The sequence below is a fragment of the Camelina sativa genome, chromosome 1 (genome assembly GCF_030686135.1).
Source record: "Camelina sativa cultivar CO46 ecotype springtype chromosome 1, ASM3068613v1".
In the NCBI taxonomy this organism is placed as follows: Eukaryota; Viridiplantae; Streptophyta; class Magnoliopsida; order Brassicales; family Brassicaceae; genus Camelina; species Camelina sativa.
This window is the reverse complement of record NC_141880.1, coordinates 7,280,721-7,305,523: the sequence shown is the minus strand read 5'-3', so window position 1 is coordinate 7,305,523 and position 24,803 is coordinate 7,280,721. Positions and strand designations below refer to the sequence as shown.

The following is a 24,803-nucleotide window of genomic DNA, read 5'->3' as shown; positions in this document are numbered from 1 at the left end:
GTTCCTTCGAATGTGTACATGACTATGAAGAAAACACGAACGTTGTTATGGGGAGCACGAACGAACATGGAATGTGGTAGCGAAGAGAATGATTCTCTTTGATGATGTGCCTTCATGTCAATCTCGTTGGTTCATTTAGTATTGTTAAAAATGAGGCCTGTTTAAAAACCCAATAAACGCTTCCTATAAAGCCCGTCTAAAGCCCAAATACTACCTTTTAGCCTAAAAGTTTTAGGAATATGATTATTATCACAGAAAACAGTTAGGGGGGAAATGTGTAAGAAATCAAAATACGCGGGCGATTCTGAAATAAACTATAATTTACTGCTCTAGCGCCGGAGAAGAAGAGAGATTGAAGTTTCCCCCTCTCTCTCTCCCCGGCTCTCTTCCTTGAAAGCTCAGTTCGTGAAATTGGAGGAGAAGGTTTAAGGTTTAAAGATGAAGGCTTTAGGGTCTAGTGGTTGGAAAGGTCCCGTAAAGTTCAGGATGTGAGTTTCATTCATCTCTTCCTCTACTTCTTCTTCGATTACTTTGTTTGAAATTGATATCGACTTTTCATGATTCTATGGTTGGAGCTAGGCCTACTGCTGAAAACTTGGTACCTATACGTTTAGACATTCAATCTGAAGGTCAACGTTACAAAGATGCTTTCACTTGGAACCCTTCAGGTTTCTCTCTTAAAAACCCTACCTTTTTTGTTTGTCATCTTCTCCGGTATCTACAGTAGAAACGCTTTGTTGTAAATGTGGGTGATTCACTGATTCTTGTTTTTTTGGTATTGGATTTTAAGACCCGGATAATGAAGTCGTTGTCTTTGCCAAAAGAACTGTTAAAGACTTGAAACTTCCCTCTGCATTTATCACTCAGATTGCCCAATCTATTCAGGTTGTTTCTAAACTCGATCACGCTACTTACACCCCCGTTACTTATGTTTCTCTTCTGCTATGTTTTTGTTGTTAAGCTCTTTCACTTGTCATAGAGATGAATGATATGTTGAACATTTTAGGTTACCACTTTGTCTTTTGTGAGTTATACATTCGACTTATTGTTTCTAAGTCTTTAGGTTTAACTTAAGAAGAGGCCTGATTATAGCATTGTACCATGAGATGTATTATCTTTAGGACTACATTCTGTGATGTTTTTGCTTCAGTTATGCTTTATACTGTTTTTGTAAGGATTGTAATCGCCTCTTTAGAAATCTCTCTGCTTACATTTTGGTCATTTTTCTGCTTTGTCAGTCTCAGCTCTCAGATTTTCGGGCATATGAAGGACAAGATATGTACACTGGTGAAAAGATCATACCAATCAAGGTATTATGACACAATATAACTATCTTGGACGAATACTTTTGATTTTCTTATCCTTCTCTCTTTGTATATGAGTAATTTGCTGAAAAATATGAATTTTTAGAAGCTGATAAGCTATCTTTCCGTTTTGTTTTTCAGCTTGATCTCCGAGTTAACCATACCCTCATCAAAGATCAGTTCTTGTGGGTGAGAATACATGGGGATCTTGAACAGTTTCAGCCATGATTTGGTACTCTCAGTCTCAATGCAACTTGATTGCTGGTTTTGCAGGACCTAAACAATTTTGAGAGTGATCCTGAGGAATTTGCAAGAACCTTGTGCAAGGATTTAGGTGTTGAAGATCCCGAAGTTGGAGTAAGATAACCATTCAATTTTCACCGTTTCATTATGCAATCAGATAAATCTACAGTTTAAACGTTTAATACAAGTGTTCTTTGGTTTCTTTTTTTCTTCTCTGAAGCCTGCTGTTGCCTTTGCAATAAGGGAGCAACTTTACGAGGTAGAAAATTTAATTGTAGCTTTAAGCTATTGTTATTTGTAATTCAGTTTAATAATTTTCTGTTTTGATCATGAATGCCAAACTTACTGACCTACCATGTCGTTGATCTACTTTCCAGATTGCAATTCAAAGTGTGGCTTCAGCTAGAGAGAGTAGATTAAGTAAGAAAGGCCGCAGAGGATCTGATCATGGTTCAGCGAGGTCTTTTCATGTTGCTCTTATTTGTCCAATTTATCTTGTGGTAATAGTAGACCCTAGCTCAAACAATTCTACAATAACTTTGCATCTTTCATGTGCAGCAAAGCAAGTGGCCTGTCAATGGACTTAGTGAAGCTATTCAGCTTTAAGTCCAGTGTAGTTAGGTAAGTGATTATCCTGCCCACGTATATTTTCTCTGTGAAAGTCTCTTGTTAAGACCTGTTGTTCGAATGACTCCTTGCATCTAGATTGTTTATAACATGATTCGAAATTGTTACCTATATATACACACTTATATGTGCCACCTCTTCATACATTTTGTATGGTTTGTTAGTTAATGATCCCATTGTATGGAGCTGATCCTTTCTCAGATTGCTCTAATAGTTGACCTCTGGTAATGTTACATTTCATTGAACAGAAAAAACTAAATCACTAGGTTGCAAGTCGTTTAATTGCAAAGATTGATGAACTTCTTCCTGCATTGCTTATCACTAAATGAGAGCTTTCAAAAAAATAAGTTTTATGGGCAAACAAATTGACTTGCAAGACCAAGCAAAAGTGATAAAAAATAATAATAAGATCCATACATAACAATTTTGAGCGTGACTTTGACAGGAAAAGGAAAGACTTGGATGTTTATGAACCAGTGGTGGATCTGCTAACAAGTGAGGAAGTTGATGCGCTTGAAGCCAGGGAAGAAAGACATGCAAGGTAAAGCGTTTTGTGGACATGTAAAATATTCCTTAGGGCAAGACTCCGCAAATGAATGATAATACGAACTCAATATGTGTTGTATTTTCCTTAACTGGAGTGTATGATCTTATTGAATTTCAATAACTAGAAACTTTGGAGTTTTTCAAAATGTTTGATGTGAGAAACCGAATCCTCTAGGTGATAAGTTATTGCAAATGTGCCATGGCTCATGGCCTAAGTTTGAGATTTTAGTTTTAGCAAAACCCTGGTTAAGTGAAACACAAGTGGGTGTGGAATGAGGAATCTGTAGATGATTATACCTCAATGGGACATGTTAGGTTAACAGAAGTTGAGTTGAGTGAGACCATCTCTTGATGAAGATGTTTCCCAAACTTTGAGCATGTTAAGAATGTTAGAGAAAGAAAGAGAGAGAGTATAGATTTAAAAAATTAAGGGGAGAGGACAAGGCACGTTGTGAGAATCAAGTGACCCACTTGAGACTTTAATAAGATCTCATCATCAACCATTAACCTCACTGTCGAATACGGTCGTACTTTTTCTTCTATTCTCTTCTCTTTCCCCACTTTTTTTTCTCATTGCCTGTTCAATGATTGGGTCCCCTTCAAGCTCAAGCTCCTGTCATCTTAATTATTATTTATTTTTTCTGTTCGAAAATAAACAAAATTATTGGGTTTATTATTAATAATTTTGTTGGAATTTTTGTAGTTTTGTGTGGAGATTATTGATCAGTTTTTGTTGTGTAGAATTTATGAGTTGTACTTGTGCCCTATCCTTGGAAGGGTACATGGATAAACAAGTTAATGTCTTGAATCGGCTGATGCTTTCTTCTTTATAATAGAATCCATTTGATGAATAAAGCTAAACTTGAAGCTGGTTTTAATATTCGGTGTAATTGTATAATCTTATATACTCGGAAGTCGAAAAAACAATATAACAACAATCAACCTAACTGACATTGAAGAAAACTATCTTACTTTGGTTCAAGTAACTTCTCTAAATGAACATGTAAGGTAACTTAAAATAAGAAAGAAGATGCATCAAAAGAGAAAAACTGAATCTAACTGAAATTAAACCAAAAAGGATCTAATTGTTTTATTTTTGTGGCTACAAAAGATTTGGGTCTACGTGAGACGAAGTTGTTTTTTTTTGTTGACTAAAAAAAGTAATGAGCGTAAAGCCTGAGCTCTTTCTGTCTGTCCGAAGTTAGGGATGTCAGCTCAGTCGATGGTTCTGTGTATTGAGACAATATTAGACCATTACCGCCAATTGTTCCTAACTTCTACGTTATAAGAGAATGATAGAATAATAATAATTTCTCGCTTTTATATTTATCAATATTGAGTTACAATTTGTTATCATTTATTTACTAATATATATTTGACGGATTAGTTGGTCCAAACAAAAAAGATGGTCGGTGACTTGAATTACGTACTGTTACATTGGAACAAATCATGACTCATTAACTCAATGATGGATTATTATTTCCCCTGATTGATCATTTAACGCATGTGCAACTTAAGTCAATATCTGACTTTTACATTATGGAGAACTAATAACAATTCTCAATCAAATAATGCTAATCATCTCACATACAAATGATATATGAATTCAAGAAAGATATATTTTTCTCCAAATAAAAAAAAATCCCACCGTGATTTACTCTCAGGGATTATCAAAGGGGAACATGAAACCATCTAAATTCTCGACGATAACTCGTCGGAAAAAATATTCACTAGACCCTTAAAAAAGAAGCCACAACCACATAACAAGAAAGGACAAGGAGGAAGGAGGAGGAGGAGATCACCATGGCGGGCTAACACCCTTTTAAGATATGTACAAAGGTTGATTATAATACCATTTTTTTTTGTCTGTTTGGTTTTGGGGTTAAGCAGTGAGGCTATTGGAGGAGTTAGATTTGTCAAGAATAGACCACATGACGAGAACGTCGTCATATCCACAAGCCATGACTTCTCCTTGAAGCTCTTGAACCATTCTCTTCTCGTGTTCTTCCCTCGCTTTCGCATCCATTCTTCCACCGCGGGAACCCTTCTTTGGTGATTCTTGCGGTTGGTTGAAGAATGTTGCCGCTTTCTTGAATGGTGTTGCTATTGTTTTCTTCCATGATGCCATTTTTTTTTTTTTTATGTTTACTCAATTCTTGAAATAAAGTATTTCTTCTTTTTAATCAGAGATTCGGATTGAGAGAGCTCGAGAACGACTTGTTATGTGTATTTATACACGCACACACTCTCTCTCCCTCTCTCTATATTATATTTTAATAACAATTATTATTAATAAACTAAAGAGTAATTAGTAATGCTAAAGCAAAGGGGAGAGAGAGATAGAGAGATAGAGAGAAAGAGAGGCAAGATCCGCGATGGGAGCTTTCAAGAAACATTACTATGGTTTTTTTACTTTCTTTACTTTTTGTTATCCATTGAACATCGTTTAGGCCTCTCCCTACCCTCCCACATGCATCGCCACGTGATCTCTTCCTCTCTATCTCTTACATTCAATTCGACAAGTTGTGTAATAGTTGCATGTAACCAAACCGGATAAAACCGAATCAACTCAAGATGAAGCCACGAGTTTGCCTTTTCCCACTCCCTCGGTACTGACAATTGTAATCTCCAAGTGCTCACTGCATTCTCTCATTCCCATCCACTTCCTATTTGATGTGCCCATCTTCCTTTGAAAAGATCTCCCTTTTTTATTTATTACATCAATCTATGTAGATATTTCTTAATTTCTGCTCCATCATTTCAATAACTTATCTAGCAAACTATAATCTTTTATGATTTATGAGAGAGAGATACTAGATGCACACTTTTATAACATGTGTGCAAAAACGACGTACGGATTATAAAGCTTGGAATTCTTCTGTTCTTAGAGACATATATTGTATATAAACGTACTCATATAAATTATGTACGTACCAATTAATTATAGTACGTCTACAGCAAAAAAAAAATCATGATTAGTAATTAATGTTAAAGTTAGTTAATCAAATTTGGTGGCTATGAATAAATGTATATACTATAGAATTTAAAGGACCAATATGGCATAGGGGATTGAGGTGGGCACAGATTGGTCAGCAATAGCCCATGTGAATTCCACATGTTTCTCTGCTTCTCTATCTCTTACTCTCTCTTTTCATACATCTCTTTGTATTTATAATTTTTATAACCTATTTTTCACATATAGTAGATATATATCATCGTCTAATAATTCATTTAATCGACAAAAGTATACAAAACGTCAAATGAAATTAATATTATAAAGAGATAATTTTGCATTGCACAAAATTTTCTTCCTCTTTTTTTACTTGCACTCAAACTTTTATTTTTTTGATAATCTAAACATTTATATTTTGTTGACTTTTAAAAAATTAGTTTAGTTAGTTGTTTAATCTGAGAGTTGGTTTGGTAATCCATTTTTAGGGATATATATGGTTCCATACTTAAATGGAATTTTCTGTCTTCATATATAATTTAGATATAAGAAACTTATACCTTTGTTCAAAAAAAAAAAAAAAAAAACTTATACCTTTGATTTTTAGATTTGAGTTTGTTTTTTTTTTTTTTTTTTTTTTTTTTTTTTTTTCTGATAAGAAGAGTTTGTTTATTTGATAATAAGAAGAGTTGGTTTGAGTTTGATTTAATCGAACGACAATTTTAATACGGATTTAACGTTTCTAAGTTCAATCGTGTCCACGCACCAGATTACAAGATTCCTTTTGCATGTACACGATACATTATCTATATTTAGTTTAAGTAAAAAGGGAACCCAAAGTAGTAAAATTGACGTAGCTTAAAAGTAAGGATTTCAATTTTGATGTTTTGATATTAGATTTTAAAATGAATAAATGCTTTTAGAAAAGCATCTTGTGCATGAGAGGAACCGTGGCAGTGCATGTATCATCTTCTCGTTACAATAGAATCTGTTGTTTTAATTTAAATACTTTTATATAGAAACATACTGTATAATATTTCTTTATAATTTCCGGAAATATATATAAAAGTCTGACTCTGCTCTTTTTTAATTTGTTTATAGCATCCCACATGACAGCCAACGGACTCTGCTCATTGGTGCGTAATTATTTTCTCTATCTCTCAAGCCTTTTTTTTTTTGATACTATAATATAGAGAGAAAAAAAGAGAGTTAAATAAATAAATATTGTAGAACATGATTTGGTTCGTGGTTCTATGATCACACATTCGGAGGTACCCTCGAGACACGATGGATTTAATCAAATGGGTATAACTTTTTTTATGGCTTAATAATTGGTCATAACTTAGAGATGTGGTTTCTTGCTTCTACTAATTTTAAAATTCGTGATGATAATTTAAAGAAGAAAAAAACAAGACAAAGTCCTGCAGTTTTCAGAAATCGAATCCTGATCGTTATATTCAAAATTATATATAGATGTTAAAAAAATGTTTTAATTTTAAAACTGAAAGAAAAATAGACTTGATTGGTTATATTTTAGATCACTGAACTGAACCAAGTACCAATCTTCGAAGAACAATTCGAATACTTAAGTTTTTACATTTGTTCCATAATTTTCTTTTTTTTAAAGATAACAAAACTTTGAATAGTCATACAAGTAAACCGGATGGACAGTTGTAGTGTTGACCGGATGGGTATTTGTTAGATCTTTTCTCATAAGGTTTTCTAGGTCGGTGAGGTTCAAAAATACTATTACAAGAAAACAATGTTTTGAAAACAAGAAATTATAAAATCTAAAGAGTAAAGACGTAGAAAAAGAGGAGCTAAATTGTTTGTTTGTTTGTATGTTGACTGATGAAAACTGAGTGGCGGTTTGGTCGGTCCGTAATATTAGGTGACTTGGTACGATATTTTCCGGTGCCTCTCCCTAACTCTGACTTCTTCCTTTTCCCCCTTTTCTCTCCTTACACACTTTCCTTTTCTTTCTTGTAACGTTTTTTCATATTCTTTTCAATGTTTTAATTCAATCAACTTTGAGTTGACTATATGACCTTTATTTTCGCGTTTTGTGCCAAATAATAAAGTTATACATTCCTGAATTTATTTGTTATGGTTGTTGAGATGATTCTTACTGTACTCGAAGACTTGAAAGTGTTTATTTTAGGGGCAATGTACTTGTTACGCCGACACATAAATAAGGGATAATGTTTTCTCAAAATGGTTTTAAACTGGCAAAAGAAAGCCCATGGGTTGTACAACTCTATACAGATTTAGGCCTATTGATTCTATTTTTCTTTTTGCTGATTAAGGTCTAATGGTCTTTGTGCGCTTATGTAACTCGGCATTATAATAAAACCTCGAATTTGTAATTTATTAACAAATGAAGTTTTTAAAAACAGTTCTAGTGTCTTCTTCCTTGTCCATAAGCCATAAGGTATGTGGTTGTGAATTTCTCTTTTTTTTTTTTTTTTGGTAGGAAGTGAATTTCTCTTTTATGTATCGGAGTAAACCAACTCGAAAATGAAATATAAGAATTGTACAAAGGGTAGGAGAGATTGTTTTGTCTATAATTTCTCTCATTTATTTTGTGTACACAACCTCTCCCTCTCTCTTTCTCATCATATAAGGAAGTTTAAATAAATTTTGAAGTAAGATATATGTAATGACTAATGAACCAATGATATATGATATTTTTAATCGAAGTTTGAAGTAACTCTAAAAATGAGAATACTCAAGTGTAAAAAAGACGGTGGAATCAAGGCCTTCTAAATCTCATATTGTATATCAACAAACAGAAACTAAACCATAATTCTAACAAACAAAGGGTGTACTAAGTTATTATTCTTACCATGAACTTAATTAACAAGATACAAAAGAAACATGAACATGATGGAAAACAAAACATGACGAATACAATAAAGAAAAAAAGACAAGGAAGAGCATGGAAAACAATTCAGGGAGTGAGGGTTTTGTAATTAGGATCAGAAACTCGGTTCTCGTAGAACCTAGCGATAAAAGAAGTGGCTCTTCTATCGACCCCTGGCTCAGCGATCCAAAGCCGACCATCTTCATCACTGGTCATGATTCTTGACCTTATGATCACTCCTTCCTCGCTCCAATCATCTCCACTGTTCGAACAGCACGGTAACAATGCTCTTATCACTGAAAATGTTGACGTTTTCTTGCTCTTACCCATCTCGATTTATCTTATACGTGCAATCACATATATGTATACATCTAAGTTCACATATTTATATATAGGAAGGTAGAAAGAGAGAATATAGGAAGTTGCTACGAAATGGTGATATACAAATACAACCTCTCGTGTAAATAATATGCTCTTAACACGTACTTACACATTTGCATATATCTCATATATAATATGATCTATACGAGGTTTAAAATAACATTATTCTCTAAGGAAAACGCAACGGAGACCGACCGATGGATGCATAAAGTGAAGAACTCTTTTTGAGATGAGAATAAATTCTCATCCTTTGCATGGATGTGCGACGGAGGAGAGGACTCAAGCACATAGTTTAATTAATATACAAGTATAAATAAAGTAATAGTAACTAAAGTATGAGAGATGTATGTTCTCCATCATATATTTTAGTCCTAAATATCCATACTACCAAACTATATTCTTCAATCGTTAGCTTTTTACCTTTTTATTTTAACTTGTGTATATGAGTGATTTGTAATACCCAATATTGATTATCTTCTACATAAGTTTCAATGATATTTTGTCATTTTTGTTGATGTTGATCATATCAATATTGAATATTTTTTGTCGTCAACCTTATGCAATATAGCGTTTGAAACAACACATATCGACGATCACAAAGGCTAACACAAATTCAAAGCTAAATCATGGTTATTATTTGGTCACCTTTTTCAATGAATTTTTGAATTGTACAACATTTAATTTAATTAAGGGGATACATATCCATCTCAGTAGGATGTTTTAATTAGTGGCTGATAGTGCGACGTTCTATATATCCATAAAGTATATGATCATGATGTATATAGCATTTAAAAATAGATTGAAGAGTTCGGTTTGGGTTCAAAATACTTTCCAGGTGTAACAGAGAAGTACGCAAAGAAGAACCAAGAAAGATCGGGGTATGTATTTTGTTATTTGGAAATCAAATGTTTCGTGAGCTTTGGGCTGAGGATTGATCTTTTATGAAAAACCATACCAGGATTTATCTAATTTGATGTGATGGTGACTAAACCTCTCATGAACAATGTATTTGAGTAAAGATCATCATCAAAACGTAAAAAGACAAGTTAAACCATAGTAAAGATCATCATCAAAACCTTTTTCTTTTGCATCCGGGATTCACTTGACCTTGCTGAATTTGAACCAGACTTGGAGCATAGCTGACGAGACGTGGCCAATAGCAAAATAATTCATCTGTCGTAGTCTCTTCATAAACTTCTTGGTATACATTCTCTCCGACAACGTAAACTCTTGTCCTGTATTGACGATTGCTGTCTGTTTCACAAAACACGACCATTTTTTTCTCCTCATCCACCAAGAAACTCCTCACATTTGTCATCCTTGTTACCATCAATTTAGGAAAATCCACTACCAAGAAACTGCTCCACGACAAGTCTTTGGCCTCCTCGATTTTAGTATTGGTCACCCATATCTTCATCTCCGAAAAATCCTCTGTATCATCATCAAACATCTCATATAACAACGCAAGCTTCTCTTCACTAACAACTGATAGAATCATACTCTCCACAACACCATCAGCATCATCACTCTGAAAAGAAGAGAGAGACGTCCAAACTTTTTTGTTGTGAAATCAAACCTGATTACGAATTTACCGAAGGGCTCTTCTGTATCTGAAGCAATCCAGTAAGTATTCCCCTTCAATGTCACGCCCTTAGATTCGAAGGAACAATTAGGAGAGACGTCATAAAAACTACTCCATGAATCAGAGTTAAACTCATAGATTTCAAACTCCGCACCTACCGGGCTGAATGAGAATGACTTATACCTTAAGATAAGGTGGCTATTCCAAGATTCTTTCTTTTCGTAGCCTAAAACAAATTTATGGAACAATGCGTTGCTGGATCTGTTTGGGATCCACCTGGTCTGACCAGTATAAGGGTTCCAAACCACGAATCTCCTGTCGGTAGTGGTGCACAATAATAAACCGTTGCACTGAAAGATATCAGATATCTTGACATCTTCTGGATCATTCTTACTGACAAGTACACCTGTTACGTCAAAGGACGGATCAACGCTGTTGTGGATGCCAGGGAGATTGATACTAATTGAACAAACCCTGGAATTGATCAGAGAGAGGAACCCTCTTTCAGCTCTAGCCAAGTTCTTCTTGAGGAATCCCGGATCTTTGAACAAAGTGTACCACCGCTTGCAAGTAGTTTTCAATTGTTGTAGATATCTGGCCGGAACCCTTGAGAGTATTTCTGATTGTAAATCCCGTGGAAGATCTGAAAACATCATTGCTTGTTTGTCTTGTGACCTAAATTTACATAGAAAGAAAGCAAAAGTAGGTTAGATATCAATGAGGGGTTTTAAGTAAACCTCTATACTTGTCCACTTATAGAAAAATTTAAGGACGCAAAGTTTAAGGAAGAAAATATGAGATAAACAGAGATAAAGAGCTGCTAGAACATGACTCATAACCTTTAAAAAATGACAAGGAAGAACACTAACAACTTGGAGAAAACAGATATGAAGTCCATCAAAACTACATATAATATCCAAGACCAGATTGCACATAAGGTTTACGGAGATTAATGACTGTTTAAAGAATCTAGAAACAGATTATAATAACTGTTCTGTATGATGATGATGATGATATAGATCCAATTAAAATCTCAGCAAAGCAAAAAAATTCATCAAAAGAATACACAGAAGCGTAATAATGCCTAAGCACAATTACTGCTGCTACGCTTTCAAATGAGCCTTTCTAACCAAATTAAGATTTCGTCTTCCATCAAAAGAAGCTAAGAAATAATTTAGGTTTCCATAGTCCCAAATCCATCGTTCTTGCTCCTTGAGCTCATATTCCTCACATTTTTTAATTCTAATTTCCATAAAACCGCAGCAAGCAGAGATACAACGATTCAAACTCATTATCACAAATTCAGGAAATCAAAACAGATAAGCTAAAAATTAAACAAAACAGTAGCCGATTTATATCTCATCAAGGATATTAGTTAATAAACCCTAGAATACGATGATGGAAAACGAAATCGAACATTAACAGGATCGATACATCATAAAATATAGAACAATCGGAAAACAAGGAATCAAAAAACCGGAAAAAAAAAAGTAAGAAGAAGAACACTTAGTTAGAGGAAAGAGCTTACCCAAACGAGGAAGCGTAATTATCCGACGGAGAAAATGTGGGAATCAGTGTCTTCTCCGGTGAATCGATCGGAGAAACGAAGCAAAGCGAATGAAGAGGTCCTCGGAGGCTGCGAATGAAGAGGTCCTCGCAGTCGCAGCTAACACTCCAACGATTCCAAGGGTTTCGGCAACCCGCTTCGTTTGGGCCTAAACTATTTGTTACCGCTTTGTTTGGGCCTAAATTTCTTTTTGTACCGGTCTAACCAAAACAATTCGTTGCATTGGAGATTTCAATTGATTAAATAAAAACTGAACTCACATTAATTAAACCAATCTTGGAACATAACCAAAGACAGTGAGGCCAACATTTTACGCCTTCAAATTCTAAAAAATTAAAACCAGAAGATATTTTATATTCATCTTTTCTAACAATTTATACTTTGTTATTTCTGTCGCAACACACGGCAACTTTCATCTCCTCTTCGATGAAGAAGCTCATTCGACACGAAAACATAGGGAGTTGCGTTTCTATATCCACTGTTAAGAACTTTCTCCATGACACAAACGTGGTCTCAATCTTATTGGTTATCCATATCTCCACCTTTTGTGTCTCACAGCTCTGATATAACAACGAAAGATGTTCTCCTTTACCAACCGAGAGCGTCATGGTATCAAGACAATCTGCTTCTTGATGAAAGGGAACGCATAAATGTTGGAAACACTCTGTTGCGAAATCAAAACTAAGTAGAGAGTAGTCGTTGACTCCTCTTTGCTTAGATAAGTACACCCAATAAGCATTCCCCTTCAATGACACGCCATAAGATTTTAAGCAACCTTTGGGAGTGATGACATCAAGAGTCTTCCATGAATCAGAGCTAAAATCATATAAGTCTTTTCGGCGAGTAGTAACACCAAGATATCTCCTCCTTGAATTAGAGCTAATACCATCGATCTTCAATCCTAGATCACCTTTGGGAGTGACATCAAGATTCCTCCGTGAATTTTGGCTAGTTTCCAATCTTTTGTAGTAAATACCCGGAATCCTCAAGATTTTGTAGCTATAGCACAAATCGCTGTTGTCGTATCCAAGAACGTAGACATCGTCTATCCTGCCACGATTTTGCTGTTGGAGCCATCTCTTTTGCCCCGTAAACGGGTTCCAAAGCACTAATCTATTTTCTCTGGTGGTGCATAACAATAAACCATCGCAGTGAAAGGCTTGAGATATATCTGCATATGTATTACGATAGGGGTCGACTAGGGTAAGTTCACCTTTCGGAACGACGTCCATGCTAACTCCATGGAGATTGTAGCTCATCGAATAAACCTTAAAATTCAGTAGCATAAGAGCATGGTACTGCCTTTTGTCGTAATATTTTTTGATGAATCCTCGATCTTTGAGTAAAGCGTGCAACCTTTTGCAAGTAGATCGTAATCTTCGTAGACATGTCACCGGAACCTTAGAGAATATCTCTTCTATCACATCCTGTGGAAGATCGAAGATTAACTTTGTTTTGATTTTTGACCTCATCTTTGCATATAGGCGACGGTAACTTAGTTAGGGTTAAGTAATCCTTAACACATATCCACTTTTTTTTTATTTTTTTTCTCTCCCTTTCATTGATGAATTCGTAAACACATTAAAAATAAAAAGAATTTTAAACATATAAGATTATTATAAATACCAAATTATTTTTTATATATATATAGCAATAAATAGTTGTTGCCTTTTTTTGGTTAATGTAATAATTATTACTTTTACGTCGTTAAATTTCAGAAAGTGAAATCCTGCATATCCCTCTTTACACTGTTACTTTTTTTTTCTTCTCTTTCTTTTCACTATTGTAAATTTTCCTTTACTCTATGGTTAATTGTCACGCTAAAATAGGTAAATTATTGGGGATTTTCAAAAATACTTATTTTTGCTATATTACTTTTTAAAAATACGTTTTCATATTGTCCATTTTCAAAAAAACACTTTTTAAAGTATTAAATAACTTAATTCTAAGCCTTAAACTCTAAATACTAAACCCTAACCCCTAAAAATTATATCCTAAATGTAAAATAAAGAACTCAAACCTAAAAAAACAAATTTCCAAAAATTAAATTAACATATTGTAATTGTGTAAAAAAAAAAAGTAAAAATGAAAATGTTCAATAAAAATAGGTATTTTTGTAAAATGTATTCCAAAAAAAAATATTTATAACAAATTCTCTAAATTATTTTGCCTGTTTACCTTTTATAACTTGATTAAGTTTTTAGATTGTTAAAACGTGTCATATATAATCTGATTAAGCTTACTAGCTTAGTCACATGTTGATGTATCAAATGTGTAGATTTTAGATAGATGGACGAATCAGAAAAGTGTATTTTATATCTAATTTTCTCTTTATTTCATTTACAAATTGTTTTGAATTTTCATATAATACATATGCTAAATAATGTTCAACATACACCGTATCTTTGCTATTGGATACGAAAACAGCAACTCTTGTCCCCGTAGCTACAAAATCTTGAGGTTTTGGTATGAGCTCCATCACCTCCGGGTTGCTGAGATTGAGATCTATGACTTTACCTCTGATTCATGGAGGGTTCTTGATGATGGCATAATGAATAATCATACATGGGTCTTATGTTGTGGTGGCGTGTCTGTGAAAGGAAACACTTACTGGGTTGCTGCAGAGAGATCATCGAATGTGTTTTTTTCTTGCTCAGTTTTGATTTCACAACAGAGACTTTTGGGAGTCTTCCTCTTCCCTATCACTATCAGAGTGACAATATTGAAGATACAGCTGCAATCTCTGTCGTTGGTGAAGATAAAATCGTGGTGCTTCATCAGAACCTCCTTGCTTTCTCGATTGAGGTGAACATTTGGGTGACAAACAAGATTGGTGAGGCCAACGACTTTTCCTGGAGCGACTTTGTCTTAACAGTGGATTATGAAAGATTTCATTTACCGTTTGTGATGAATGTGATGAGTTTTTTGTTGGACGAGGAGAACGAGACAGCAATCTGTTGTACTATATTTGGAGCAAAGTCCAGAATCTACATTGTGGGAGAGGACAAATATAATAAAGAAGTTAAGATTATACAGGTTTCAGATATGGATTGGCCATTTCTCCTCAGTTATGTTCCAAGTTTGGTTAACATTTAGAAAACTAACTACACCCAAAAGGCAAAAGAAAAGGAAATCAAGAGAGGTGCTTCTGAGCTCAGATTAGTCAAATATTCAAGGGGTTATCTAGTACTCGTATACATTGTTCTACTTATAGCCAGTTTCACATCTTCGAGAGATTATCATCACGTAACGTAAGCAGAATCTTATATAATGAAACCATTTAACCAAAACTGTACATAGAAATGATTGGTCTCCCTGTACTGCATAGCAGCTCAGCTCAACCCATGGGTTTTTAAAAAAGCCCATTTAGAAAACTACTCACGGGGGACAATATATATGGAGAACAAAAACATTTGGACCTGGTGACTTTTAATTATGATCACCAAGTTAATAATAATACTCGATTAGTAAACGCTACAAAAAAATTGAGCGCTTTGTAAAATACAATACTAAAAGTATGATTGACACTGAATCCTTATCCTGCAAATCTCTCTCCATGCACCTCTTGAAATGCAAATTGAGAAATCCATCATATGTATATGTTTCTTCTTTTCAGCCCTTTCTTCTATTTGGGTATTAACACCGGACAGTAGTTCTTAAATGGTGGTAAAAGAAACTCATTACGTGCTTATGGATATATTAAACCGTCACAAAGAAAGATTTTAGTTATTTATTTAAATCTTCTGAAATCTTTAGATTGCTAAGTTTACCATAAGACTCAATAGATGGATCAACTTTGCTGTGAATTCCATAAAAATCATCGCTGATTGAATAAACCCCAAAATTACTTCGTAAAATCGACTTCCCTTTTGACTTGCACAAGTTTTTTTGACGAATCTCGGATTTCTGAACAAATCGTATCATCATTTGCAAATAGTTTGCAATTTCATTATAGACTTGGCCGAAATCCTAGAGAGTGTTTCCTAGAGAGTATTTTGGATTCCAAATCGTGTGGAAGATGGAGAATCATCATTTTCATTGTCATTTTTTTCTGATTTGCTCGAAGAATTACACCAACAAAAAAATAGGTATAAAAGTAAATATATAAATTAGGGGTTTAGTTGCCGTGAAAAAGTAGAAATTAGTTAGCATTTTGGTTACGGTAAGCCCGTATATACCATTTACTAAAAAGGTCACTAGTTTTGTTAGCAATTTCAAACAAAACTTTTAAATTGTTTAAAAGAATTCCATAAATATCTTTATTTATTAAACTATAAAATCAACAGTAGGTTCACAAATGTTGATTTGAACTTTTGAAGTCTCTCTTCTTTTTATAAGTCGGCAAGAGTATTTTACTAGTAGTATTTTTTCTAAAACTCAATACTAGTTGGTTATGTAACACGTGTAAAAGTAAAAATGGGAAAGTTCACCTAGTTAATATTTTTGTTTAAAGTTTCACACATATGTGGCTGTGTGTGATTTGAAATCTCTCCTTAATTTTATTTAACATTCGGCGAGTCGGCAAAGAGTATTTTACCATTTTTCCTAAAAATCAATTGTTGGTTACGCAACACGTGTAAAGAACCACTTAACACGAATCCAAGATCGAGAAGCTAAAAGAAGCTGGTACTCTCCACGTGGTTAGCCACGCGTCTCAAGCCTATCTCGTTTTCGACTAGTACATAAGAAGGAAGAAATCACATCACCATTCCTCGGAGAACACCAAAGCACAATCATCTGATATTTTCCGTAAACTGATCATTGTTTTCTATCTATCAAATATTTCATTCCTGCGAGTTGAAAAGAGAGTTACGTTATAAGTTATTTTGTTTTCCATTAGTGTGATAAGTAAGAATGGGGTTAGAGAGGAAAGCGTACGGTTTGGTTATGGTATCTTTGATACTTATGGCAATTGCAACGATGTGTTGTGTCCAAGCTACGATCGAGGAAGAAGCGGCTAAGGATGAATCATGGACTGGTTGGGCCAAGGAAAAAATCGGTCTCAAGCACGAAGACAACGTCCAACACACCGTCCAAGACGACGCTTGGAGAGCGAGTGAAAAAGTCAAGGACGACGCAACTCATCACACTGTCCAAGACGACGCTTGGAGAGCGACTGAAAAAGTCAAGGACGCGAAAGACGAGGCTAAGCGTAAAGCAGAGGAAGCAGTTGGAGCAGCGAAGGATAAAGCGGGGTCGGCTTACGAGACAGCTACATCGAAAGCTGGCGAGGGTTTGAGTTCTGTCAAGGATAAGGCCTCGGATAGTTACAACTCAGCTGGACAAGTTAAAGATGACGTGTCTCACAAGTCAAATAAAGTCAAAGACAGCTTGTCTGGAGATGAGAACGATGAGTCTTGGACTGATTGGGCAAAAGAGAAAATCGGAATCAAGAACGAAGACAGTAACCCTAACTTGGGAGATACGGTTTCCGAGAAGGCTAAAGAAGCTAAGGACGCTGCTAAACGCAAAGCGGGAGATGCTAAGGAGAAGTTGGAGGAAACGGTTGAGGCTACGAAAGAGAAGGCGAGCGATATGACGAAGGCGGCTAAGGAGAAGGCGGAGAAGTTGAAGGAGAAAGCAGAGAGAGATAGCAATAGTGCGAAGGAGAAAAGTAAGGAAAGCTACGAGACTGCGAAATCAAAAGCCGATGAGACTTTGGAATCTGCAAAAGATAAGGCGTCGCAGAGTTACGACTCAGCTGCGCGTAAATCAGAGGAAGCTAAAGACACCGTGTCACACAAGTCAAAACGTGTTAAAGAGAGCTTGGCCGACGATGAAGCGGAGCTTTAAAAAAATTGAGGGGAAAAAATCGTCGATGTGTGAACGGTGTTGAGATGTTGATGTTGTTTTCTTGTTCATGATCTTTTTATATGTAATCATGGTCTAATCTTTTCATGTGTTTTTTTTTTTGGTTTCGTAGTGTATACGTTGATCTCTTGGGATATATACACATATCGTACCTTATGAATAAGGAGTCCATACGTAAATTGTCTATTCGGATCCGTTAGTAAGTTTGAGAGGCGCAATCCTTAGAATCCTATAAGCAGAAAAAGCCCAAAAGACGTCGTTATAAGCAGAAAAAGCCCAAAAGACGTCGTTATTCAATAAGAATACAATAATTTTTCCAAACGACGTTTGTAGGCTGTGATTTTACGTCGTTTCGTAAGATGGAGAAGAGGATCCAAACTAATTTACCGATTAGCCAATTAACCTTAAGCCTGAGTTGCCATTTATTAATCAAATTTTAAGTACAATATGGTAGTGATTGGAATCTCTCGCCATATGAATTAACATAAGACCAAACACGTATAGATTGTATATTAAACTACGCTTTTTGGGTCGTTTTGGCTTTTGCCCCCACTCCAGTGGTCGAGTAGTGTGGCTGGTGAGAGGAAGTTGATTGCTCACATCACAAACTTATAATAACAAATACAGTACGCTCTTTTAATCATAAGGTGGTTCACTTTTTTCATATTGAAATATATTAATAACCTCGACAAAACTCTTCGTCCCCACTTTGCTTATAATTGTTGATATTATAATCATCTTTGGTGAAAATTAAAATATATTCTAGTTTCACTTTTTGTGGTGATGTCAAAATGTGATACGACGCTTTTTGCTTTCGTCTTTCTTGTTCCCAAGGGTTGGAGATTCCCATAAAGCGTAAAGCAAATGTATTTTTTAGCGTAACATATTATATCATGATCATTGATCACATCACATCACTTTTGAATTTGTTTAATGTTACTCATTGTTAGGGCATGTACATTCTGATAACTGAGTTGGGTGTTCTTAAACTAAAAATATTACTCCCTTAGTTTCACAGTATAACATGTTTTAGAAGATGTTTTAGATGATATTTTCAACTTTTTAAAGTAACTTTTAGATTACTTTTATATTTTTTATTATTTATTTTATGCAGTCTTGTTTATAATTGATTGATTTTTTTTAAAGTGGTTATTTCTTAATCTACGTACTTTCACTCAAAACATCTTATATTTTAAAAGGAAGGGAGTTGGTTATTAGGAGAACATGATTAAAATCATAAGATTTAATAATATAATAATCTAAAGTATATTATAATTTTAAAAACTTTAAAAAATAATATTTAAATTGCAAACTTAAAAAACTTATACTAAAATTCAAAATACAATATCAAATTTTTATGAAACAAAAAAAACATTAAAAATATAAATAAAAATAACAAACAAACATATTACAATTTTAAAAACTTTAAAAAATAACATTTAAATTGTAAACTTAAAAAACTTATACTAAAATTCAAAATACAATACCGAATTTTTATGAAACAAAAAAACATTAAAGATATAAATAAATAAATAAAAAACAAAACTTCCTCCAAACAAATAAATGTTTTCTCCTTTGCAAAAAATTGTATCCATTTAGAGTTGCCACGTCACCCAAGAACTGGCCCAAAATCAGTTCTACATCAAGAACCAACAACATGTTCTTTACCCAAAATCAGTTCTACATCAAGAACCAACAACATGTTCTTTACCCACTATTCTCTATATTTTTGATTTTATAAAAACTTAAAACACCCAAGGTGTTGGGCCAATCCAGATGCCCTTAGTGTATCACAAAAGAATATTACATTCACCTTTAAGGGCATATATTGCGTGTACTTGAACTATTATTTTTTCTGTTGGTGTCTATTCTACTTAAGTTGATGATATGCGTTCTCAAAAAGTTTGAAATTGAATAATGAAACATGAATTTGTAGCATAAACTAGTCGTACCAGCCTAAAACGTAGAGCGTAAACTTATCAGTACACGACAACCTAATTTCCATCTTGATTTTTCGTTGGATTTCTCCGTAGAAAACCCAAAATTGTATCTCTTCAATTTTCTTCCAATAGATTTTGTATCATAAAGTATATCAAATAAGCAACCAATTTGGCCTTGTTGGGGTAGTCTTAAACCCGAATCTGCCTCTTCGTCAATGGAAAGGTCTGTGTCATGTGTCTCTTTTTTATAAGTATAAAAACATTGATAGACAAATACTGTATATGTGGATTAGAGTTTGGATAAGATTGGTAAGAGAAGGGAGACTCATTTATCCACTTTGGAATTGTTTAATGGGTCGCTTTTGGGAAATCCCTATAATTTTTAAAAAATATTAACCACAATATGATATTTAAAAACCGTCTAAATTGACGTGTAACTAATGTTGTGGAATCTAGGATCCGATCCTATACGAATTTACGTTATTGCTTATCGCAAAGTTTCCCTTTTCTATATATAATAAGTAAGCGCGCTAACGTCTCGAGATAAATAATATCTCCACTATTCAACATGGTATTTTAAAACCTCTAAAACAAAATTCAACATGAAACTTTCATAAAAACTTGGAAAAAGGATAAGGTGAACATTACACACTAAGCAACTTGACATTAATTTAAAGAAAGATACATCAAACTTAGCACCAATGAATCCAATTATTATAGTTTTAGATCCTTGCAGTAGTTTTATTATATGTATGCTATAATAATGAGAATCATTAGTTTTTCTCGTCAAAAACAGAACAATAATTAATACTTTTTGAGTGAAATATAATGTAAGGGATCAATTACTTTTCATAATTCATTGTCATATCATGAATCATAAGCTTATAGCCTAGAGATCATATGTAATACGCCAGGACCCGCTTACGATTACTAAAACGACCAAATTTAGATGCGAAGACATTCTACTCAAACATACATACAGGGGCCACTTAATTTAGATACCAATACATAACATATATCACTCTCAACATGGGCACACAAGATGTTATATGTGTTCAACTACCAATTTTGAGGTCAAGAATGTCAAGATGTGGCTACTCTCATTGCCTAGCTATCGTGCTTTATTTCTTCTTCTTTTTTTTGTTGTTGTTAGATACTTAGATCTGTACCACATAATGCATTAGTGTTGTTTTTGTGTTACCACTTGAATTCAAAATCGCAAAATATGTTAACAAATGTACATACTGTTTAAAAAAAAAAAAAAAAAACTCACTTGGATAAAGTAGACATTAATTGCCCAACAGCAAAAGAAACAAAGTAATATATCCACCGGCCAACTAAGTAACAATCCATTTAATTAAATCATATAAGGTTAATGACTCGTCATTCAATTTTATATTTCTTAGTAGAAAGGCGTTGGAGTTGATATAAATCTATATCTATGGACACACTAACACATCCTTTACGAGGCCAAGTGGTTCTTTGGGCGACAATGGTAAGTTGTCAATCCAGTCGCGACCCCATTAACAATGGTAAGTTGTCACCCATAATTGGTTGTGAGATCGATGAAACTTTGCTAAAAAGCCTGATAGTGTATATTACGTTAATTATGGTGAAAGAGAGATGCATGGAAGAACGTTCAAATTTTTTTTAGTTCACCGAAGAACGTTCAAATTTTTTGTTCTTTTTTGTCAAAAGACTCAGAACTAACCAATTAAATAGTATGTAGCAAATGAAAGTTTAAATTTTTAGAGATTAGACAAACCTTGACAAATATGTTTTGTAACATATTTGTTTTATTTGCTTGATTAATAAATATGAATCTTAGAAAACATATTCAGAAGTATAAATATATATTTATTTAATTGTAACCATAGGATAAAAATAACGACGAAAAAAATAAAACATTAAATCTCGATTGCTCAGTCTTTTAGAAAGAAAAAAAAAAAAATTGTTGTTGGAAAAAGAAAGAAGAGAGTAACCACATGGCTGAAATGGCCACACCCGTCAGTCGTTCAGTTGGTTGGTTAAATTCACGTGGTACTGCTGCTACTTCCACTCTCAAAAAACTCATTCTTCTCCTTCCCTACCACTTAATATTTCTAAATCATGGTTTTATAACTTAGAAAAAAACCGAAACCGTATTAAATTTTGTTATTTTCGGTGTGGACCAATTATGTTATTATGATAGTCACTTGACGAATATCGATTTTGTGTATCTCAAACCGTATGGTCCGTTAATTATATATATATATATATATATATTTTGACAATCACATTTCACATATGATATATATGTAATTTGATTAGATGTATTTGGAATATCTTCGGCTCTGGTTTTATTACTAAAAAGTATCTAAGATTTGTTAACGGAACCATTAGGTTGTGAGCTTACGAACATTGTCAGTACATGTATATGGTATAAGTTTGTTCTAGTCGTCAGATTATATGGTTATCATAAGATATGGTTGTGAGTTTTAATTAATATCTCTTAAGGTTATAATTAGGCTCGTATGTATGTAGGACGAAACGTGTATTCTCATTGTTGTTATACCAGTGAGAGACTATAGACAGGAAGCTAGAGCTGTAACACGTAGAATCAGAGACTCTTATCAATGTTTCTTAATCAATGGTTAAGTATCTCTTTAGTTTAACATTAAAGAGAAAAAACAAAAGAATAGAACAAAAGAAAATTTGGTATAAAATATTATTTGGTTTAAAGTTTAGTAAGTGCCTCGTATAACTTTTTAATTATTTAAAATTATATTACGTACACACACACACACAAAAAAAAAACAAAAAAAGAGAGGTTCTGAATTCTGATCGCACTGGCTAAATTATCAATGAATAAGTAACTCACTGGCGGCAGCCGGCAGCAGACCGGCCATTCATACACGTTCGAGACTCGAATAATTTTGAATTACTGGTCTTTTCCCTTATATATAATATCTATTTATTCCAGCCACAAATCTTAAAAAAAAAAAAATCTCCACAACTTTTCATTAAAAAAATATTGGGAAAGGTATGCCTTGAGAAACATGAGACACATATGACCTTTTCTGTTTTTAATTAATAACCAAAAGAAATGTTAGAAGATACTGAGGGAAAAAAAAACAAAGAACCACTAAATCTTTAATAATCCGTGCTCTCTATATCTAGGACCTATGTTTTGCAATAAAAAGGTATATCGAGTGGAAAAGTATGTACATATATGGTGTTTTCCAAGTTCAAGAGATTAGTCTGGTTTCATTTTGGGGGGTTTTTCTTGATTATGAAATATTTTTTTTTTTTGATATTTTTGAATACAAAATATGCATAAGATAGAAATCATATAAATTGAATGGAACCATGCATGTGATCTAAACGTGAGCCGACAAAACATAGAAATGAGATTTAAAATCACCAAAAAATCTGAATTCTGTAGTCAATATATTTAAAAAAATTGAACTTAAAAAGTGTATCCTAAACGATATCGTGAATTGAATTAAAAATTTCGAAAAGTCGACAACCGAAATAATTAGTCTACAAAGACAGAAACAATATAAAACTTTGATAGCTTTATCTTTTCTTCCCCAAATGGAAAGCACTACCGTAACAAAATGTTTTAAAACTAATTAATCAATCATGCACGAGAATATCTACGTTTAATAAAAAACTAAAACACTTATCTCTTAATATATACCACGACAATGAATACGGAATACCGTCGGCCTATAGAACCAACTAGGAACTTTAGCAAGGTTCGACCGTTCGAGTTACAAAGAAAATCATAATTCAACTCACAACACTTCAAAATTTCCAAAAAAAATGAACACGTTATGACTATGAGCGAACGTGTTGTTCAGCATGGGTTTTAAGTTCAAGTCTCTTTTGACATTCTCTTTTCTAATTAAGCAAAACTGAAAAATAGAAACTATAGTTAGACTTTAAATTGTAATTTTATGTATATAATAAGTTCTTTATATAAAAAAATTAATGATAAATATACTTTGTAATTATAAAATCGGAATGCCAAATCAAAACTGCTCCAGTAAAATCGGAATGCCATCTAGCTATTCTACAATTTTTCTTCTTCGAGGGAACTCTCTCTTCTCTCTCCTCTTCTTCTTCTAGTTTCAAAAAATCAGAATCGCCAGGGTTTCTCTCCGGCGGCCACCACGGCGCTGTGAAGGGAATTAGTTAGTTTAATTGCTTTTTGTTTCTAGGTTTTTCTCTAGGATCCGATAAATCTAGGCTAAGCGGTGGTATTGAGATTAGGGTTCTGGGTGTGGTGGTGCGATTTCAGATTTGCATCTGGCGAAGGTTCTTAACGGTGGTCCTTTCTTTGCAACGACTTCATCCTTTGATGAAGGAGTTGTGAAAAAGTTGGCCTCAATCTCTCTGTTTGTCTCTGCTTCTGTTGGCTTAGCTTATGTGGGGTTCTTTGCTTCTGTTTGTGGTTTGTTGTGGGTTATGTCTTAGTTTTAGTTGTTGGGTTGCAATTTGTGATTCCTTTTACTTCGACTCTGTCATCTCCTCTTGAGTTGCTGGTGTTTTGTGTTGGCTAAGGTTTCGATTTGTGGGTTCATCATTCGGAAGGTAATTTTCTGCAAAGGCATCTACTACCCTTCTCTAAGTTCTTGTTGGGCTCAAGTTTGGTTTCAAGACGATGCGGTGAGTTCGATCTCTATTCCTTCTCTTGCGTGGCGTTACCAGTTTTTGGTCTGTAGGTGGCCTCTGACTGGGCCGACGAATGTCCGTGTTAAGGAATGGGTATCTTCTTTGGCGTTTTCCCCAATTGGATTTCAAGGTTGTTTGAAGTGGCTGTGATGGGTTAGGTTATGTGCTCTTTCCTTGCTGCTTTGCCGTTTTCATTTTTGTCGTTGTTGTGGCTGTGTGAGCTCGATATAGCTCCTTTCTTGGGCTTTCAGTTTTTGAGGCTTTCTTTTGATCGGTTCTGCTCGAGGCTCCTGTCTGTAGCTCCTCTTCGTCATCTACCTGTTCTGTGGA

The 24,803-nt window shown here is 34.1% G+C and overlaps 3 protein-coding genes and 3 pseudogenes across 4 annotated transcripts; 3 read left to right on the top strand and 3 right to left on the bottom strand.

The window, feature by feature from the left end:
- The first annotated feature begins 245 nt into the window (after window positions 1–245).
- LOC104782355 (chromatin structure-remodeling complex protein BSH) lies at window positions 246–2,866 on the top strand. Its single transcript, XM_010507266.3, has 10 exons — window positions 246–488; window positions 580–668; window positions 791–885; window positions 1,239–1,310; window positions 1,446–1,493; window positions 1,578–1,661; window positions 1,768–1,806; window positions 1,925–2,007; window positions 2,106–2,168; window positions 2,620–2,866. Exons 1-10 carry the CDS (start codon window positions 439–441, stop codon window positions 2,717–2,719), a joined length of 723 nt encoding a protein of 240 aa, XP_010505568.1. The 5' UTR covers window positions 246–438; the 3' UTR covers window positions 2,720–2,866.
- A 1,304-nt stretch (window positions 2,867–4,170) lies between these two features.
- LOC104782346 (uncharacterized) lies at window positions 4,171–4,936 on the bottom strand. Its single transcript, XM_010507255.2, has one exon. It carries the CDS (start codon window positions 4,846–4,848, stop codon window positions 4,603–4,605), a length of 246 nt encoding a protein of 81 aa, XP_010505557.1. The 5' UTR covers window positions 4,849–4,936; the 3' UTR covers window positions 4,171–4,602.
- Window positions 4,937–9,851: 4,915 nt separating this feature from the next.
- Window positions 9,852–12,157, bottom strand: LOC104782337 (putative F-box/kelch-repeat protein At3g17570 pseudogene; annotated as a pseudogene). Its single transcript, XR_015558870.1, has 2 exons — window positions 12,025–12,157; window positions 9,852–11,171 (listed from the first exon to the last, which is right to left on the bottom strand). The product of XR_015558870.1 is annotated as a putative F-box/kelch-repeat protein At3g17570 pseudogene (transcript).
- Window positions 12,158–12,328: 171 nt separating this feature from the next.
- LOC104705250 (putative F-box protein At3g17560 pseudogene) lies at window positions 12,329–13,535 on the bottom strand (annotated as a pseudogene).
- Window positions 13,536–14,446: 911 nt separating this feature from the next.
- On the top strand, window positions 14,447–15,226 carry LOC109133078 (putative F-box/kelch-repeat protein At3g17540 pseudogene; annotated as a pseudogene).
- Window positions 15,227–16,778: 1,552 nt separating this feature from the next.
- Window positions 16,779–18,034, top strand: LOC104782316 (uncharacterized). Its single transcript, XM_010507224.3, has one exon. It carries the CDS (start codon window positions 16,918–16,920, stop codon window positions 17,854–17,856), a length of 939 nt encoding a protein of 312 aa, XP_010505526.1. The 5' UTR covers window positions 16,779–16,917; the 3' UTR covers window positions 17,857–18,034.
- The last annotated feature ends 6,769 nt before the right edge of the window (window positions 18,035–24,803 follow it).

Coding starts and splice junctions, on each gene's coding strand:
- LOC104782316 (XM_010507224.3), top strand. CDS start 16,918: ATGGGGTTAGAGAGGAAAGCGTACGGTTTGGTTATGGTATCTTTGATA.
- LOC104782355 (XM_010507266.3), top strand. CDS start 439: ATGAAGGCTTTAGGGTCTAGTGGTTGGAAAGGTCCCGTAAAGTTCAGG. Junction 1,494..1,577: donor TCAAAGATCAGTTCTTGTGG/GTGAGAATACAT, acceptor CTGGTTTTGCAG/GACCTAAACAATTTTGAGAG. Junction 1,807..1,924: donor TAAGGGAGCAACTTTACGAG/GTAGAAAATTTA, acceptor TCTACTTTCCAG/ATTGCAATTCAAAGTGTGGC.
- LOC104782346 (XM_010507255.2), bottom strand. CDS start 4,848: ATGGCATCATGGAAGAAAACAATAGCAACACCATTCAAGAAAGCGGCA.